At 42.1% G+C, this 19190-nt stretch overlaps 1 protein-coding gene across 4 annotated transcripts in view; it reads right to left on the bottom strand.

Moving 5' to 3' along the window:
• Positions 1-3067: 3067 nt before the first annotated feature.
• The window catches only part of LOC128876170 (pumilio homolog 2-like), a 143954-nt gene continuing 127831 nt past the window's right edge, over positions 3068-19190 (bottom strand). For 3 of the 4 annotated variants that reach the window (XM_054122306.1, XM_054122307.1, XM_054122308.1), the window contains exons 10-18: positions 11702-12097; positions 10247-10487; positions 9286-9450; positions 8354-8473; positions 7794-8088; positions 7248-7488; positions 6523-6913; positions 6265-6433; positions 3068-6172 (exon numbers count right to left, since the gene is read on the bottom strand). In XM_054122306.1, the coding sequence (XP_053978281.1) occupies positions 5857-6172; positions 6265-6433; positions 6523-6913; positions 7248-7488; positions 7794-8088; positions 8354-8473; positions 9286-9450; positions 10247-10487; positions 11702-12097 (2334 nt within the window). In that variant the 3' untranslated portion in view covers positions 3068-5856. The remainder of the gene's footprint in view (positions 6173-6264; positions 6434-6522; positions 6914-7247; positions 7489-7793; positions 8089-8353; positions 8474-9285; positions 9451-10246; positions 10488-11701; positions 12098-19190) is intronic. The other variant, XM_054122310.1, reaches the window with a different exon arrangement.

Raw genomic sequence — 19190 nt, 5'->3', positions numbered from 1 at the left:
ACACACACACACACACACACACACACACACACACACACACACACACAACACGATTAAGAATAAGATTCGATACTGCTTTCTTCAGTTTGTTTGCATTTTTCTTTTCTGCGTTACAAATCCCGCGATTCGGATCCTTTACTAACAAAACAAAACAAAAAAAGAAGAAGAAGAAGAAGAAGACAAAAAAATTATTCCATACGCTAAGCGACTATAAAAATCCGTCAAAGTATGATCTCGCGCAGAAATTTACAAAAAGAGTACTATACCGAAAAAGAACCGTGTGTACAGAAATACTGTGAATGTCCCGCACACTTTTACAATATAATATTTTACAAAGAGTACAACACGCTCGAGGAACAAGGATCGTACGCAAGAACGATTTCGGGGCTTGGCTGTGGACGACACGAGACAAATTTTTGTTTTCGCACACGTGGATCCTGGGATCGCGCGATCCGTAATGCGGTTAACGTGAAAGAACTAAGACGAAAGAGACAAAAAAAAAAATGACAAAATTAGAATTACATTCGCATGTGTGTTCGTCGTGAGGGGGGAAAAAAAAATCGAAAGACCATGTACAACGTGTTGTCATTCATTAAATTCTGCGTGCTTTTCCCGTCTTATTGTTCCGCTTTGTTTTGTATGCTCTTGTTTCGTTCTTTTTGTTTTTTTTTTTGTTTTTTATACACGGTGCCACGCGCACCTCGTAGAAGTCGCGCAACCAATAATATTTCCATTCTCGCACTATATAAAAAATTTACACTATTTATAATCAAAAAGTCGTTAAAGAATTTCTTTTCGTTCCTCAGAAGCTTAAGTAGATATATGTATACGTATATGTATATATATATATATATATATGTATATATGCAACACGACAGCAATCAGGTGGTCAACCTCTAATCGCTAAACGATCGTTTTACTAAAGTTTCCGTTTCTTTTCTTGGATTAAATTTAAAAAAAAAAAAGAAAAAAGAAGAAGAAGAAAGAAAAAGAAAATGACAAATGTTATTGTTACGTGGGGCGTGTTTACGCGTAGTTCGCCGATATATGTATATATATCTATGTATATACCATACATATACACATATATACATACATATACATATACATTATTTATATTCGTATTTATATAGAAAGTGGTGTATTTAGCAAACGTTAGTAAATAGCGATAATAATTAATAAAAAGGGAAGGTCGTTAATCAAACAAATATTGGTAAGAGTAACTATAGGAATAATAATTATAGTAATCGTATTAATCGTAATGATAAGAGTAGAATAATATTAATGATAATTATAATAATAAAAAGTATAATAGTAATCAAGTAACCTTAGCTGATAAGACATGAGATTTTGCGTTCGAGTTTCGCTTCTGCTATATATGTGTGACTTTCCGGTATATTCTTTTTCTTTTTCTTTTCATTTCGCGGTATTTCCTACTTCGACAGGGGGAGGGGGAAAAATTCTTACGGAGGGGTGAGGGGGCGCGAGAGGGGGTGATTATTTATCGATGCTTCTATTACAAAAAATGAGACGTACGTTTCCGACGTTTGTTTAATTTACAAATGATGCGCGCGATTTACACGGACGAAGGAACTATCGGCATTCCTTATTAAATATCAGTAAAACGCATTTAAGCGTTGTTAACTACGTTAATCCGCGTTAACAGCGTACTATGTATCCTGTCGACCGAGGGTGAAAAGAGTGGCGGTTGGAATGTCTCTGTCTGTATATATCGAGTTTTCAGTTACGTTATCGTACATGTACTGTTATCTTATCCAGTTTTCCCTATATTTTACTTTACTTTTTTGTTTTGTTCTGTTTCGGTGTTGTGTTTTGTTTGTTTCTTTTCTTTTTTTCCGTATTTTTGCGGCTCCAAAACGAGCAGCCTCCTCTCAGCGTATTTCCGAAAAATAATCGATTCCGCGCGAGGGGAACAACAAACCTATCCTCTTCGTCGTTACACCTCCACGAGTACACCGTGATCGCCTGATCGAAATCAACATACTCGAGAATCGAGGGAGGAACTAAACAGAAGAAAGTAAACAAAAACCGCTTCGAATTCGATAAGTACCGCGTCTCGCGCGAGTTTCCTTTTACAAAACGTTTTGCTCTTTTCCTCTTCTCCGCTTTACTTTTGTTTGTTCGTTTCCCTATACGTGAATTCTGTCACTAACTAGAGTGAGTAATATATCTCCGTGCGAAGAAGAAAGAGAAAGGGCACCTAAGAATTTGTCAATTTCGTTAATAAATCGTTATTTACAATATGTTACAAAGAAAGCGGCTATGTTCAATTCCCTCTTCTCGCCATTTTTCAGCACTTAGTAGCTTTCCCTTTAATTTCTTCTTTTCTTATCGTTGGTTTGTTTTTTATTTTTTGTACAAAATCGCGACGAATCCCTCGAGTTGCATGCGGTTTTTCTCCCTTTCACTTTTCCGTTTCGTTACTTTTGTTTGTTTAGAATTCTACATATTTAACACCTAAGTTTTTTTAACAAAATATTATACATTGTACACGGTTTTAAAATTACAAACTCGATCTTATTATTATCATTGTCTAGCGTCGGTTGCGAGTACGCGGGGCCACGCAAACGAACCTTCCTCGGATGTGTATACAAACTTGGGAGACGGGGCGGCAAAGGGGATGATGAGCGTATCGCGCGTACGAACGTCGAATTTAAAAAACTTGATGAGATTTTTTGTTTGTTTGTACAATCGTCGAACAGGTTCGCCCGCTCGACGAGGAATAATTTATATATACATATATTTACGACTCGTGAAGCGATTTGGATGAAAAATTGGCGTTCTGGTAGCGAGGTTCGTGCGACGAAATTTACAAAGAAATTTACAAAGAAATTTACAAAGGAATTCGAACAACGCGTCTGCCTTTAGGGATGAAATAGCGACTGTTGAAAAACATACGCGATGTGGAAAAGCGGCGAGATATTACTACCCTCTGAACAGAGATGGACAAAATTTTATTTTAATAATGGACGAGGATAAGGCGTGCAATATTTGTTAATGCGTTCCATTCTATAGTTCGACCTAAAATCATTATAAATTTTTTATAAAAAAGTTTCCAATCGTAACAAGAATGCAATAATTAACGTAAAATATCATTTTGCTCATCTCTTCCTCCGAATTGGCTTCAACGTATGCACAACTATGCCTGTCGGGAACGCTGTTGCTCGACAGAGAAAATTATGATCGGTGAAACGTCACAGAGGATTCGCGTCGAACGAGGCTAACCGAAAACGAGGACTACGAAGAGAGAGAGAAATACGAACCGCTGTTTCGATAACAAAATGAGAAAACTAAAAGGAAAGAAATGAGTTCGATGCTATTGAAAACAGCTGAGAGGCGCTCTTTCCAACCGTCTTGTGTGATCGGTAACAATATACAAATCGAAATGCTCGGCGTGTACAATATTATATTCCTAACGTGTGAACGTGTTATGAGAGGGGAGTGAGGAGGGTCGGAAGGCGAAATTTGACGCGAAAAGAGATATAGATACACATGCAATGGCGGGAGGGGTGGGGGGGGGGGGGGGTTAAATTTCCTGACGATTTTTCTTCTATTTTTTTTTTTTGTTTGTTTGTTATAGAACGCGTTATCATTTATACAATGTACAATGGGTCTCGGTTACGTTCAAAGATCACCGCGATCACGCGATTGCTGCGATTAGTTTTAAAAGGACTGCGGGTATGGACGTGGGGCGTTTGGGAATCGAATGAATCCGAATATAAACGATTTCTTTCCTATAGAGCGTCTCCTTTGTCAAAAATGTCTATATCTTACAACTGGATAATGCATGAGAGTGCGTGTATGCGAAGGGAGCAGGAGATGGGGGGTTAGGAGGTGGCCGTAACACGGCCATCTTTAACACGGCAGGAGAATGGGTGGTGTAACGTATGTTGATCGAGGGTCAGCAGCATTAGAACGTAAATCATATTTAAATTTAATATAATTAGTAATTATTATAATACACGATATTCACAAAGTCCGTTAAAAAGGAGAGAATTCCCGTGAAAAATAAAATTATTCATTGAATTTACGGTTCCTCATGTAGGGTTTGTCACGTCGTTTCCTATACACATTTGTTATTTATTTATATCACAATTTACAAAATTCGAGGATCTTTGGGACGAGGGAGTGGGCATTGGGGGGTTGCAAGGGAAAGGGCGTTTGGAAGAGGGGTTGAGGAGATGGGGGGATGTAAAAAGGACGTTTAAGAGAGTAGAAAAAAATGCTCCGCGCTCGAAGGCGACAAACGTAAAACGAACAAAAGAGAACCGTGCTGACGACTTGATGTCTCTCCTCATTATTTTTATCTCTGTCTTTTACCATCTTTTGTTTCTTATCTTCCGTTACTTCTGCTAAATTCTGTTAGGTTCTTTTTCTTTTTTTCTCTCTCGAGAAGGAATACACATATATATCATATACTGATCCGTTTTCGAAAATTTCTTTCTAAACGTGAAACGAGAATAACGAACTTGGTTTCCTTTCCTTTTTTCCTGGTATCGTTCATCGTTACTTTTTTTTTTTTCTTTATTAATGATTATTATTATTATTCACGAACAATCTGAAGCAATCAAGGGGGCAGATCAGCGGTCCGGTCAGGGATACTCAGCTTCATTCCCATGTCAAACGCTATGCTAGATTTTAATCGACGTATCTGTAGCTCCTAACCATCTATCAAATCTGAACCGATACCGATTCGTTGATCGGACGTGTACCGCACACAAGGATAATACTACGTTTAGCGTGCAAAGGCTGTACGGTACACTCGCGACCAAGACGTCTCGCGCATCGTATATTACGGACATCGCAATCTCGTTACAACTCGATATAAATGCATGCAGCTCTACGATCTATCCTAGCTGTCTAAACACAATTTTTGTCTCTTCATCGAACCTGTTGCTGTTGTTTACCGAGTTTTGTCGTTCGCGGGCGCAACCGTTGAACGGCGCGCGGGCGCGACTTCTCATACTGTTTACACCTCTTTTTTGCGTTTTTTTCCTATTATTTTCGCTTAAGTGTTTGCCAGAGGACAGAGCTCTACGCTCTTTCGAAAGAGTGCTGAGTTTAAAAAGGATAATAACATGTGTGTGTGTTCGTTTAAATAACGATTTTACCCAAACCGAGGGGGAGAAAAGTAGTTTCTTACAAATTGTCGGAACGTGTTCGTGCCGTGTTTTGAAATTGCGTCAACTGATCGATTAAACGAGCGGTGTTAAGACAATCAGCCATCCTAGCACTGCAGTTTCTTTTTTACGATCAAGCTTCAAAGCTTGTCCAGTCGTTTCGAAGAAACTCGGTTCTCAAAACGTTATCGGTGCAACTTTCGGGACATTTCAATGCGTAATCGCTACGAATATATTACTCGGCAGCACGTTAGATTGCTAATAGAAAAATGCACTGCACCTCTAACGTTATTCTACAAATTGATTTTTTTCTGACACACATTCGACCTTGAAGTTTTCTTTTTGTTGTTGATGGTTATTGTTTCCTCGCGCCGCGATCTCGCGTTGTCCATTCTCGGGTGTTCTGTACAAATTCTGTCGGGTTTATACGGTTTTGTAAAAATAAGAAAAATCGTCTCGGTAGTTTTTCTTTCTTCTTTTCGTTCGTTTCAAGTGGATACGCGCGTCTTTTTTCCCGTTATAGGTTTTATAAGCTCCGGAAAGAAGGGACAACGAGACGAACACGACGGCGCGGAAACGAATCCTCGTTTTACTCGTCCATTATAAATCAATGACGATTAGATACGTTGCAATAAATATTTACGTAGGTCTTGGATACGTGTTTCTTGAACGTATAGAAGATCTCGAATGGTTGTTACTTTCTGAAACCGTACGCTTATAGAACCTGCGTTGGCTGCTGAGCTGGCGTGGAAACTGTACCAGCAGCAGAAGCAGGTGGCCCGATGGGACCGAGATCACCTCCACCTGTTGAAGCACCGGCAGGCGTCGCCACCCCCATCGCGGATGCCGTTTTCATGAAGAATTTCTCTAGCTTGACAATGATGTGCTTGCCATAGGTGTACTTGCGTAAGCTGCCTAGGTGTGGGCGAATCTTGTGCATCAATACTTTGCGTTGCGCTGGTTCTGCTACGTCTATCATCTTCTGTACCACGTAGTTGGCATACTGATCCTTCATCATGACGTTCAATGCGCTGTTTTGAAACACGTGCAAGAATTAGCGACACCGAGAACTCGCAGATGTTACGTAACAGAGCGATATAAAGGTATACAGAGGTAAACTTACTTGTCGTTAAAGCCGCAAACTTCTTCGATTAGCACAGCTCGTTCTTGTCTTGTAGCATGAGTTACGCATTTTTCGACAACGTTGCTCGCGAACTTGTGTTGAGAAAGAGTAAGTACTTTACCCCTAACACTGCTGATCAATTGTGCTTTGTCTTCTGGCTTTCCATGTTCTTCGAAACAGACAGGAAAACGTCAAGCATCGTTCATTGGGAAAACAGCGATACGAACGTGTCGCGTACATAAACGAATCGTTACTCACCGAGGACATGCTGGATGACGTAATTACCATACTGATCTTGAATGAGCTGATCAGTGGCAGCGTGCAGCTCTTGAAGGATACCTTGGGTTTGTTCGGGAGTGCAATGCTCGAGAATGCGTTGGATCACTCTGCATCCGTACGGATGGGTGCTTAGCGAATAAACTTGACCGGCAAATGCTCCGATGACGAACTGCAATGCTCGCGGTTCGACGCACTCGATGCATTTTTGAACGACGTGGTTTCCATTTTGATCTTTAACGCACTTCAACACGTGCCCGTCCAGCTCCAGGACGATTTCTTGCTGTTGTTCCGGTCCGATCGATTCAAGAGCCTTCTGAATCACTCTACAGCCGTACATCTGCAGTGCCAAGGGCAATACGTGTCCTCGAACCTAAACGTAACGCGAATATTAAAGTAGCAACATTCAAAGAGCTTCTCGAAATATCTTGCGGCCAACTTGTTCAGTTTGGAATATACTCGATCACAGGATAAAATCAGTTGACACGCAAAGGTAATCATCATTTTAGATAGCGTAGAACGCGGTGCTTCGCAACAAGCCTGACTCGTTGTAATAATCTTAATATAAATTACTATGAAATCTCTATGTATCAACATAATATCTAACTTATGTAGTCGTCAGTCTCCCTTATATATGTCACGATATAAGGAAAGTTAGGAAGCACCGCTACGATAGAGAAACGCATACATGAGCTGTGAATAACTACCTTTTGAGCGAGGGTGGACTTTTGTTCCGGCGTGCCAAACTCGAAGAACTTCTGAATAACATAATTTCCAAAAACGTCCGTCATCAATGAGTAAGCAGAAGTGAGGATTTCTTGGAATACGAGCTGCTTTTCGCTAGCCGAGGCGCGTTCCAATTTCTGCTGAATGAAACGGGATCCATGCTGATCTTGACTGAATTCGACTATATGATTGGCCAGGTCGCGCAGTTGAAGACTCGGGAATCTGCAGCAGGAAAAAACGCCTCGTAACGTAAGCTGTACCGGTAATGTAATGATACAACGTAAAATAATACTCGTCGTCGAATGATAGCCAGTGTTGAGCAAAATGTAATTTGATTACATTCGCCACGGTTAAAAATATAACGTAATTGCTCCGTAATTACACAGTTTAATCATTCACGATTATGATTACGTAGCAATTAAACGGTGATTATTGCGCAATTATTTTACAATTACCGTGTAATTACTTTACAATCGTAATCGAACTACACTTCGCGCGACATTGACGATGATTCGAAGAGGACGTACCGGTTATTCCTGAAGTCTTCCAGTAAACGTGATCGTCCTCCAGCATTTTTGTCTCCGATGCAGGTAGTACCGCCGCGGCCAGGTTTGCCCACCAGGTTAGGGAAAAGGGAGCTACTGGAACCGAAGACTCCGTTTGCCGTTAAAGCTGGAACCGCGCTAGCGCGAAATTTGGCCTCGGCTCCAGGAGCAGCGGATACCCGACTGGCTCCACCGACCAGTCCGCTTAAAGATCCTCCCAAAGTTGGCGGTGGTGTCAAGGATAATCCTAATGGGCTTGGCGACGCCGTCACGGTACCTGTAAACAGGATCGTGCGAATGTAGACAAACAAGGGAACGCAAGGCTAATTAAGGTGCCGCCTCGCGGCGTAATGAACGACGCGAAAACCCATTAAAAGGGTTTCCGCGTGACTCGGGTGACAAATATAAACGGTGTTTAAATTTTTGTTTGGAAGAAGAATTGTTAAAACAGGGCAAATTTAGCATGAATCTATCTACATATAATCTTTGAGATAGATATGTTCAACAATTATCTGACAAAAACAAAGACAAAGTTATCTTACCAAGGGCTCCGTAACTTTGAGGCCACTTGGCGCGGCTGTACTCCAAACTAGGGCTAAACGCTGACGTGTTTCTATCGAAGGAATCTCTTCGCGCGGTTGACGAAGCGCCGAGACCCAGACCTGTGAACAAAAAGGACACGCGGTTTTTAAGCGGAATCGATGGACAACGGATGCGCGCGGCCATCGGTTTGATTCTAAAACAAAGGACAGCACTGGCAGGAGAATACGTGTTCAACATGACAATAAAGACAAAACGATACGCTCTCGCAAAAGCATGCAAACATTTTCTATCTTGGTTATGTACAAAATGGCATATATGTATATCGAGGATCCATCGCTGTTTGTTGATGAGTCACCATTGATATCGCAGCTTTGTAGAATAAGTAACTGCTCGCGGTGAACGGTGATGTAAGGGGATCGTCTGTTTAAATCGCGACGATCGTTTGTTATCAACGTTTCGGCTACATTGCTAAGCTCTCTCTTGAAGCTCATGTTTATTTCAATTACATTCTCCGATAGACAAACATAAGACTTATCTTTGGAGAGCACTGAACGATGTACTCGAAGCGATGATAACAAAGGATCATCGTGACTTAATCAAATATATTACACAGGGTGAATTACCTGTTATCGTCACCTTAAATAGCTTTTGGGTCAGGTATTGTACATAAAATGTGTATATACATGTGATGTATGAATATAGCTTTTACGCTATCTAGCTTTTTTACAGATACATTTCCTATATAGACGTATATTTACGAAATATGGGACAAATATTCGAGGCGGTAGAGTAAGGTGGTTCACCCTGTACGTCATCGTTCATCGCGAGTCGTTACGTATTTTACAAAGTTGCTATATCGAGGATGTCGACGACGCCTGACACCGAAAGTGGGCTCTTTCAACGATTCGTCGTTGGCTAGAGAATGTTGTACCTGTGCTCTGGAGCTGAGCAGGCGAGCCCAGTGCACCCAGTGGGGAGCCACCGTATCCTAGAGCGGCTAAACCCGCGGCTAGTCCTGATCCTTGCTGCTGCGCCTGTTGTACAGCGACCGCTTGGGCTTGTGCAACCACCGCTGCAGCACTGCACGCCGCCAGACCTGCACCGAAAGCCCGCAACCCACACACGCTCTTAGTTATCAATTAATCTGCCCGTACGTTACCAACCTCACACCGTCTATTAAGCCTAGCGGTACACCGTTCCAACACATACACACACCACGCTACCGCTATTGACATCGATAGTTCGTATTAACGGTCTTTTTTTTTTTCTTTTTAGTCACGAGGTTAATACGTGGCGTGGATACACGTATGTACAGACATCAGGGACCCGTTACTCCAACGCAAACACTTTACCCACCGATAGCCTATTCGTGGGCTTTTTAATTCTGGGGAGCCTATTAACCATGTTTCCAGATATCAGCTTACGATAGTCAATTTGAGAAAATAGCCAAGGCTTTTAATACTCGGTAAGATTAATTTCACAGCGTCTTGTATAGTTAAATAGGCCGATAGGTAGAGTGTTGAATACAATGTATATCTCGTGGAGTAATCCGTCGATTTTTCACTGAATGCCATGCATATATATATATATATATTTTGGCTATGTACATATATATATATACACGTTATGTATACGAAAGGCGCACGCGATACTGGTCGGCTGGGTGTTTCCAAAATTGTAGGTTTTTAGTAGTTTTATAACAACTTAATTCTTCTAAAATTGCTGATCGTAGATTTTGCTATTAATCGAAACACCCACGCCTACCATCGCGTGCCAGCTCTCTTTTATGCACTTCTCGGAAAGGAATACCGAAAACAGTAACACATATCTACAACGACGACGAGCGGATCCGGGTATTTAATTACAATTTCCATCGGCGTAGAGTATCTTACCCAAACATTCGCCAGCTGTTGCATTACTGTGGGACGTAGGAGTCGGTTGGGAGTATAGACTCGGTGGCGGTGGAGCTGGTGGTCCCGGCGGTGGTTGGGAGGGAGCTCTGTTCACCAAAACTGGTGCAGGACTGACGAGTCTCATGGGGGTTGCCGCGGAGCTCAACCCGCGCACACCGCCCATCACTATGGATCCGTTTTGATCGTAATACGCTGGTATCACCTGGTACTGACCCTGAACCTGGAGAGACACGAAGCATTTCGCTATTACTGATAATAACCTGTTTATCCTGTTTATATCGATAGCTGAACAATCGTAACACGGCTATTTTGATGAAACTTTACGCAGCTATGCGACACGAGCTCGAAAAGCCTAACAACCGCTGATCACTTTGCACGAGTACTACGAGCGATTCTCTGGTACTTGAAATAAAGTAACGCCTTCGCTGTTTGTCGCACACGCAGTTTGACTATCGGTGATATTAACGTTTAGCTCTCTCATTTGAAACTAAACTCTAGCATTCGTCCAGGCATCCTTTTAACCTTCCATATACACAACGCATGCTGTTATCAGTTATTCCTCCCTCCCTTAGGGTCTTCCTAATTGCCTGTCGACAAAGTCGAGCGTAGCTGAGCCGTGGCAAAAAGTGTTGTTATGGTGTAGATTCTACACGTGCTAACTTCTCAAGATGCTTTTGTCGAGTCAATCGGTCGAACAAGGATAAAGCATCTTTGTTTTCCTTCTCTCCTTCTTCTATCCTTGTTCGATCGATTAAAAGGACAGCATAATGCGACTAGAACCTACACCTTGCTCCCACTCTTGCCACGGCTCATAGGGTTAGTCTAAACATTCGTTCGATTCCATGCGTTTATCTTCCGGCCACAGTTCAAACTGACGCGCAGTCAACCGTTCAACTGTTCACCAAACTGCTCCGCATGGTCCGTGTCGATATTGTAAGTGGGCTGCCATTTCTGAGCAGACTCTTTCTTCGAGACGTGAAAGTTGGACAACACTCATTCTTTCCTTGTAGGAAAATAATTGTAAAAATATACAGAATTCAGAGGGAATTGAAATAAAGATTGGCTATGTACTGTGTCAAAACACTCTTCTTTCACACCTCAGGTTGATGTAATTCGTGCATTCGTTGAACTCATTCTCACACTCTACACCGGACCATCCTTATTTGACATTCGGCCTCGAATGTCGCCAAAATCATACTCTAGAGACAGAATAGAGACAGAGACGTTAATGGACCTGTAAATCGCTCGAAGTTTATATTTAATCTCTCCCGAAGATCGTCGGCCGAGTAAGCCTCTCGCGGGTTCAGAAGGGAGCAAAAGAGACGCGTCGGTTCAGCTGAAGGCGTATCGCGCTCGGGTACCGGTGACATTAGGATTTATTTCTAAACACGTGCGTGCGTCTACGATCGAGAAACAGGCTAATTGTCCGCTTACAGTCTGCGCCAAATTATTTGCAGTGTCTTGGGCGGCAGCTGCCGCGGCCGCCGCCGAAGATGGTGTCAGCGGTCGCCTGGGTGGCGGTGGCGCCGCTGCTTGGGGAGGTGCTTGGGGCAGCAGTCCCGCTGGATAGACCCACGGGGCGACTCCATAATAAGGTTGTACCACCGGTGGTGGTGCTCCGGCTATCAATGCACCGACGTACGGTTCCTGGCCGCTGATAACGGTGTACGGCGCCGTGGGAAAGTTCTGTTGCTGTTGCTGTTGCTGCTGCTGCTGCTGCTGCTGCGCCTGAGAGGCGGCCAGGTACTGCTGCTGTTGTTGCTGCTGTTGCTGCTGGAGCAACTGCAACTGCTGCGGCGTGGCTCCCTGCGGCTGACTTCGGAACAATTGCTGGAAGAAAAAAAAAAAGATTGTTGTAATTTACGTCCTAATGGGACTCTTTGTGCGTAGGAGAGTTGTAAATTAGACTTTACTTGTGCAATTACAAGCACATTGACAGCATTTTCGAGACTTTCTCGAAACAATTTTATCGAACAATTCAAAACCTCGTTAATGCTACCAAATATGAATACTGAATCTCGTATCAGCGGTTCGTAAGGTGCTCAAAAATTCAATCTATCGCTATTCCCATCAGAAGAAATTAACGGAGTATAATAAAACTCTCCCTCGTTCATTAACCCAATAATTGCACAGACTTTACTTGTGTAGGAAGTGACTAAAGGTCAAACAAAATCGAAGATCATTTATTAAAACAATGTTCTTACAAATTTCAGAAGTGAGATAATGAGAAAGGGTATATGCGAGAAAGTATCCTAAAGTTTTGATTTACTGGTGTGCATCTTACGTATCGAGTTGCAGCATTGGATTTATGTTCTTTATGCTTATGGTTAAGATTTGTTCGTTCATTGAAGATAGCTGCGGTTTAAAACGGATGAAAATCTTGTTATTAAAAATTCGATACGGACGAAGTTACGAGGACGTGAATGACATTTTGTGAAAACTTACTGGTTTACAATATATCAAGTTTCAGCCGTGGCAATTTGTAAGAACGTGGTTAATAAATGATCTTCGATTTTGTTCAACCTTTATTCACGTCCTACACTTGCAACAGAGTATCACTCGTAGTTGACGAAGATAGCCAACTGATTGTGGGTGAAGGGTGATAAATTAACCCTTTGTACTCGAGACCTTTTTGTCTGGCATTTACCAGCAACTCGAGATTGTTTTCTGCCAGATTATGGTTGGAAGCAAAAAATAAATAGTTACATTTAAATGAACTTTATTTCGACACTTCGAAGGCTCAGAGAGACAGCTGAATTCACTATCGAGGCTGTCTCTCAACTACCTAACACCCTCAACTCGTCGAACTCGAATTTTTGACGCGGATGTTTATATTAGCAGACTTACCCCCCCCCCCCCCCACACACACACACACACACACACATCTAACAACTAAGAACCGCGATGACTTCAAACAGAAACGTGATTAATTTTTGTTATTGGAATAAGTACAATATTTAGATGAAATTAGTTCAACACTTTCTTAGAACTCTATTTGCCGCGAATGCTGAGCTGGGATTGACTTCCAAAATGAGAACTCAAATTTGAGATTTGAGAGTCAAAAACACCTTTGCCTCAATTATTTTATCGACACTTCGAGTTCCAAAGAAATTAAACCTAAACAAACATTGTTGCTGGTTGATTCGCTGTGGCAAACCCAGTGGTGACTCTCGGTCACCTCTCGAGTGCAAAGGGTTAACGAAAAGACTGTTAAACGAGGTAAGCTTCTTGTTGACAAATCAAGAGTTTTAGCAACTAATTCGTCATTAATGGTTAAATCATGGTGTGCTGTTGATAAAGTACGCGAGGTAAGATTGCTCGAACCTAAAAATACTCCTCGCGCTGCAAAATGTATCGATCCCTCTTGCTCGTAGATAGCAACGTGTTCAGCTGTTATCAAACGAATCTGCAGGACTGTGGGTCCCTGCAAACAGTCGGTAGGCACACGATATCGCATGCAAATTTTCGGCTTGAACGCGGCGAGCGTGCGAGGAGCATCGCAGGTACGTCTGCTCGTCCCGGTCGTCTTAATTTATTCGACAATGCGCTCGAACGTTTACAGAGGAACTCTCTGGGCAAAACTCCAATCTCTCGGACAGAGATTAAGGCGCTTAATCCTAGGACTCTTTGGGGTTCGATCCAGCGCGTTTGCTAGATTATTTATAGCCCGTTTTTGTTTCTCCAGTTGCGAATTTTCATTCGGAATTGTATCGGGGTGTTCGTCGCGGTGGTGCATCGGAAATTGGGAAGACGAAGAACGTACATATGAAATTATAAAACTGTAGCGTCTTTTGTCAATTAGCCTCGAATTACTTCGCGAATAATCTACTCGTACTAAAAACTGCATTGAAATTGCGATGACACAAGACTGGGATTATAAATCAATTTTATCGTGTCTGGCACGTTCTTCGGAAAAATCTTTGGCACTACCATTTCGTTGAAACACCGGACTATCTACATTATACGATTACTCCCGACATCTCCATTCTTTCCACACCTCCATTTATCTAAAACATTCTAAAACGTTGTTATACATTCGCAGTAAATATTTTCCCTTAATCATTCCTGACCTATTCCAAATCTTTACTTTAACCAAAACAACAACTTTCATCATTACTCAATCTCGACTCTTCAGCTTCCAAACTCTTCTTCCTTTTCGATCCAGTCATAGCCCAAAATCTATGTAGTGTTGACAAATTAGTAGTTCAGGAGATATTTCAATTTAAATAATTCTAAAACACCGTTACTGTTGTACTAAGACGTTACCGTTTACAGGACGTCTTGGCGCGGCAGTAATGATGCCTTAAGAATTTAAATAATTTAAATTGAAATATCTCCTGAACTATTAATTTTCCGACATTACATAGTTAGTACTTTTTCGTAACAATTGTCTAGCTGAATCGATTGATGTATTAAAAAATACCTCATTTCATTTAAAAAAACAAAGTTGACCTTCATATGACCTTTACGCGTCCACTCACGAAAAAATTAATAACATCAGAATATGCTCCAATCGATAACCATTCGAGCCTCCGATGAAACATTTTTTGTTACGAGTAACAGTAGCGAGAAAAACAAGATGTCAAAATCGGGTGAGACACCCTGTATAGTAGAATATATTTTCTTTATATTATTTTTTTTTTCAACAAACGTTAAATAACTGCGCACGCTTTATTTCGTTCCTGAATATACCTCAACGGTAACTCGAAAGGTTGAGCACAGCAAGAGTGAGTCTAGGGTTAAGGACTCGAGAGTCGTCGGTCGTACAGAGGTGGTAACGTAATCACGATGCCTCGGGGGCTCGATGACGACGCGGTCCGTCCTGTTACCAGGACGGGAGAGGCGTCGAGGGTCAGGGGACTTTTAAAAGTTTCGGATCAAGGTCGAGGAAGAGAAGTTGGGAGAGCGAACGTTCGAGTTTAGGTAGCGCGGTAAAAGAGGCGTTAAAAGTCGACGAGACCTGGGTTGGCATGGGTCGACGACCCCCTGCGGACGTTCACCGACGACCGTTCGCTTCTGTGTTACCGGTACTCGTTCTGGACTCTAATTAACCGACAAACGTGGATACGGTTTTACCGTGACGGGACGCGCCATCGAACGAGGGAATGATCCGGTCTGGGACCCGACCTCGTTGACGCACTTCGGCTACCTTTTCCGACGCACTTTGATCTATGATATTTGACCTTGGACGGAGGCCATACGCGCAATCTAGACCGGATCGATCGGGTACGATTTTTTTTATATGGATATAAAGTAGTACAGATAGTACTTTACAAACCCATTTGAATTTTGCCGCATGACTTGTCGGTAATAAAGAACACAGAAGACAATAGAAGGGACACGTGCACGAACATAAGTGAGATTCATTAGTATAAGAAGGAAAGATAGGAAAGAATAAGCCTTAAATGTCGTTTCTCTATTTATAGGTAAGGTAATCTGTATATAGGGTGTCCCAAAAATATTGGAGGTCCTTGAAAGGGGTGGTTCGGGAGGTGATTTGAAACAACTTTTTCCTTTGCAAAAATGTCGGATGGGGCTTCGTTAAGTAGATATTAATAAAAAAAACCCGACCAATCAGAGCGCGCGGATACCGTTGGAGCGGCCACGGTAGCGAAGGCTACGCGCTGAGCGGCCGCGTCAATATCCTTCGATGCACGTCGAGCCATTTGTTCGCGTACGAGAGCGGCTACCTAGCGCGTAGCCATCGCTATCGCGGCCGCTCCAACGGTATCCGCGCGCTCTGATTGGTCAGTGTTTTCCGTTAATATCTCCTCAACGAAGCCTCGGACAACAATTTCGCTAAGGAAAAAGTTGTTTCAAATCACCCCCTGAACCACCCTTTTCAAGGACCTTCAACATTTTTTGGACACCCTGTATAATGTAAATAATGTAAAGAAACTTTAATTATTGTTTAATAAATATCAACTCTATTTATAGTGAAACCCAGTTTGGTCTATTCACCCACAACCCGTAGAATAAAAGAAAAAGACATTATATGGATTCTATTGTTTCATGTTCGTGTATCTGCGATTTACTCGACAATTCGCTCGATAGACTGAATATCATTAATCATGCGCGAGATATATGTCTGAGGAAGAGTGATTGGATTATGAAAATCAAAAATCGAGATTGAAATGTAAGAATGTACATAAACACACATGGTACCTATCGTACAGGTGACCGCGAATGGTGCTCGCGAATCAATTTTTAAAACCGGCAGTTTAGTTTTAGTCGAGCAATTTCGCCAGCAAGTCGAGGGCATACGGCCAGTAATTTTTTTTTTAAGTACAATCGGTTTAGTTTGTTTAGTTGCGTTCCTTTTTGTCGTCTTTACGCATATATTTAGCGTTATTTTTTTGTTGTGTCGGGTTATGAAAAGTGTATGTGGCTGTAATTAAAGAGCAGATTTTTGTGAAGATAACTGCGTTTAGTTCATTCGTGACAAAGTCCGTGACGTCATCCTAGACTGTTTCCTTACAGAAACGAGGTAATATCGGTTTGCAGGGATTTTAACGTGTCAAGCTACAATGAATAGTTTACCTTGTTTTAGGAGATGGCAATGACCAACAGGATTGGCCGCTGGTATTCTCATAGTCAGTCGCTAACCGGAAGTCAGTCTTGGAACGTTGTGTTAATTTCTTTTGAAGATCCGAGAGAGGGGATAGACACAATCGCCGATGTGTCGTTCGATCGAAGCCTATCGTTGCCTGTTTTCCGGGGCGTATAATTACGAGCTCATGCCAATAAAAGAGGAAATCTAGCGCGATGCGTCCAGAAATAGGCAGAGGCCTGATCCGAACAAGAGTTTCCAATAAGGTAGGATCGATGGGAATAACGTTCCGCGTTCGATGAATGAAAGCTTATTTCAATAACTGTTTCGTTGAATGAACGTGCCCGATAAATCGATACGGGGTGTTTCAATCTAATCTATAATTCGAATAAAATTGTCGTCGTATCTACCGTCGGGAAAAGTCTGGGTCACCGCGGTGAACGCGGAGGAGATTCCAGTGAAAACGAAGCGAATCGAATCCCGGTATTGGACGACCAGTTTTTGTTAGAAACGCTTTCGACCGGCAACCTATTAGTCTCCGAAGGAATCGACGAGACGCGAGGGTCGCGGATTCTTTTGTTTTCGACGAAGGCGATCGAGAGACGAGGAAGAAGTTTCTTTGGAACGATTTAGACGCGATTACGACGGTAGGTTTGCGTTTGGACCGATGTAAATGACCCTCTTCGTTGGGGCTGCCCACGATTACGATGTGGGCACTTCAGAATTCCATCCGTCTGATTACGTCCCACAGTCGCCGCGACGTGACCTAATGCTATCGTACATTCTACGCACAGCTACTGCATTGTTTCTATTCGACGTTCCCCACTTTTACGAACACACAGTGGGTGTAGAATGTATTCGTACACCGATCAATTTCCCAAAAAACTTTTGTGTGAAATTGTAGTTTTTTAACTTCTTTTTTTATAATCAATGATATTTTCCATATTCTCGGAAATCTCTAAGATAGACATATTCCAAACAACATTTCCTAGTTAATATAATTTGTGAAACTAATAAAAAAAATATAAAAAGTGGGTAAAAGTATAGAAGCAATAAGTATTTGGACGATTCTTATGACGAACCATTTACAGTAAAGTTTGTAACGTAAACACATTAGTTTGCAGAGATTTCCGAGAATATGTAGAATGTCATCGTTTATAAAACATAAGTTAATAAATTAGAATTTTACATAGTTTGTTTGGAAATTGATCGGTGTACGAATACTTTCTATGCCCACTGTAAATTTCATACGGCTAATTTATCGATAAGTTGGATAAATATCATCGCGCATTCCCAATGAATATTGTTCTAACTCCGATAATATTTTAAATAAACGGAATGTGGGTCTCGCGAGCAATTCATTTACCATCGATATTAAACGTCACTGAATATTCATATTCAATTCGTACCTCGTTCCGTAACGCATTCAAAATATTACTTTAATTATTAAAACGTCCACTTTATGATTCTCGACGAATGTAGCTCGGAATCCTATTGTGCTTATCCAGGGGAAAGAAATTCAGGGTCCGAAAGGCATCGAGAAACGAGTTAAGCGCTGTTACGACCGAATTGCTTAGCGCGTCTTCGGTTTAATTTCTTCGGTAATAACGCGTTCGCCTCTAATTAGGCAATTACGCGTTACCAGATTACAAGGAGCACCGCCCCCAGCTGGAGCGTTCCCTCGTCGTTACGGCCGGATCGTAAAAATTGGTCTCGGACCTTTAACGAGGATAACGATCCTGCAAATAAATAAGCATTGTTCGAACGGCTCGTTCCTCCGCGAGAGCGTAGAAACTCGTACCGCTCGCGACACGCTCTAGGCCCCGAAGTCAGCGATGCGTTTCGGGTGTATTAACCTCTTCCGGAAGCGGCACGGTTACGTTTCATGATTATTCCACGCGCAAACCTTCGGGACCCCTCTTTCCCAACTCGTGGGCATCGCTCTTTGTAACGTTCAAGGTCCGCTGAACTTGGAGAACTGCCTTCTAGCGCTGTCCGAATGAATTCCGCGAGACAACGCAAATATATCAAGACAAAGGGATCCAAGGGATCATTCCCGTGTGTTACGACGACAGCTGGCACGGAACATGTCGTCGGATCGCGTAGTTCCCCGCGCGACGGAATAGAAAATGTCATAATTTCGAGAGGGAACAGGAAGATCTACTCGTTTTATATCCGCTGCGTTATTCCCGTTGTTGTACCAGCCCGATTAACACGGTTCCTGGAACGAGTCCAGTGAATGTATGTAAATATTAAACCGTGTACATGCAATGTCGTGCCATAGATTGTGTTTATATTTAATGGAAAAAGCTACAGGAATTTCTTACATTTTTTTCCGTTATAATTAAAGGTATGTTTCACCTGTTAATTTTA

The sequence above is a fragment of the Hylaeus volcanicus genome, chromosome 5 (assembly GCF_026283585.1).
Source record: "Hylaeus volcanicus isolate JK05 chromosome 5, UHH_iyHylVolc1.0_haploid, whole genome shotgun sequence".
Taxonomy (NCBI): domain Eukaryota; kingdom Metazoa; phylum Arthropoda; class Insecta; order Hymenoptera; family Colletidae; genus Hylaeus; species Hylaeus volcanicus.
The sequence above is the reverse complement of the archived record's forward strand: the minus strand, read 5'-3'. Positions and strand labels throughout refer to the sequence as shown.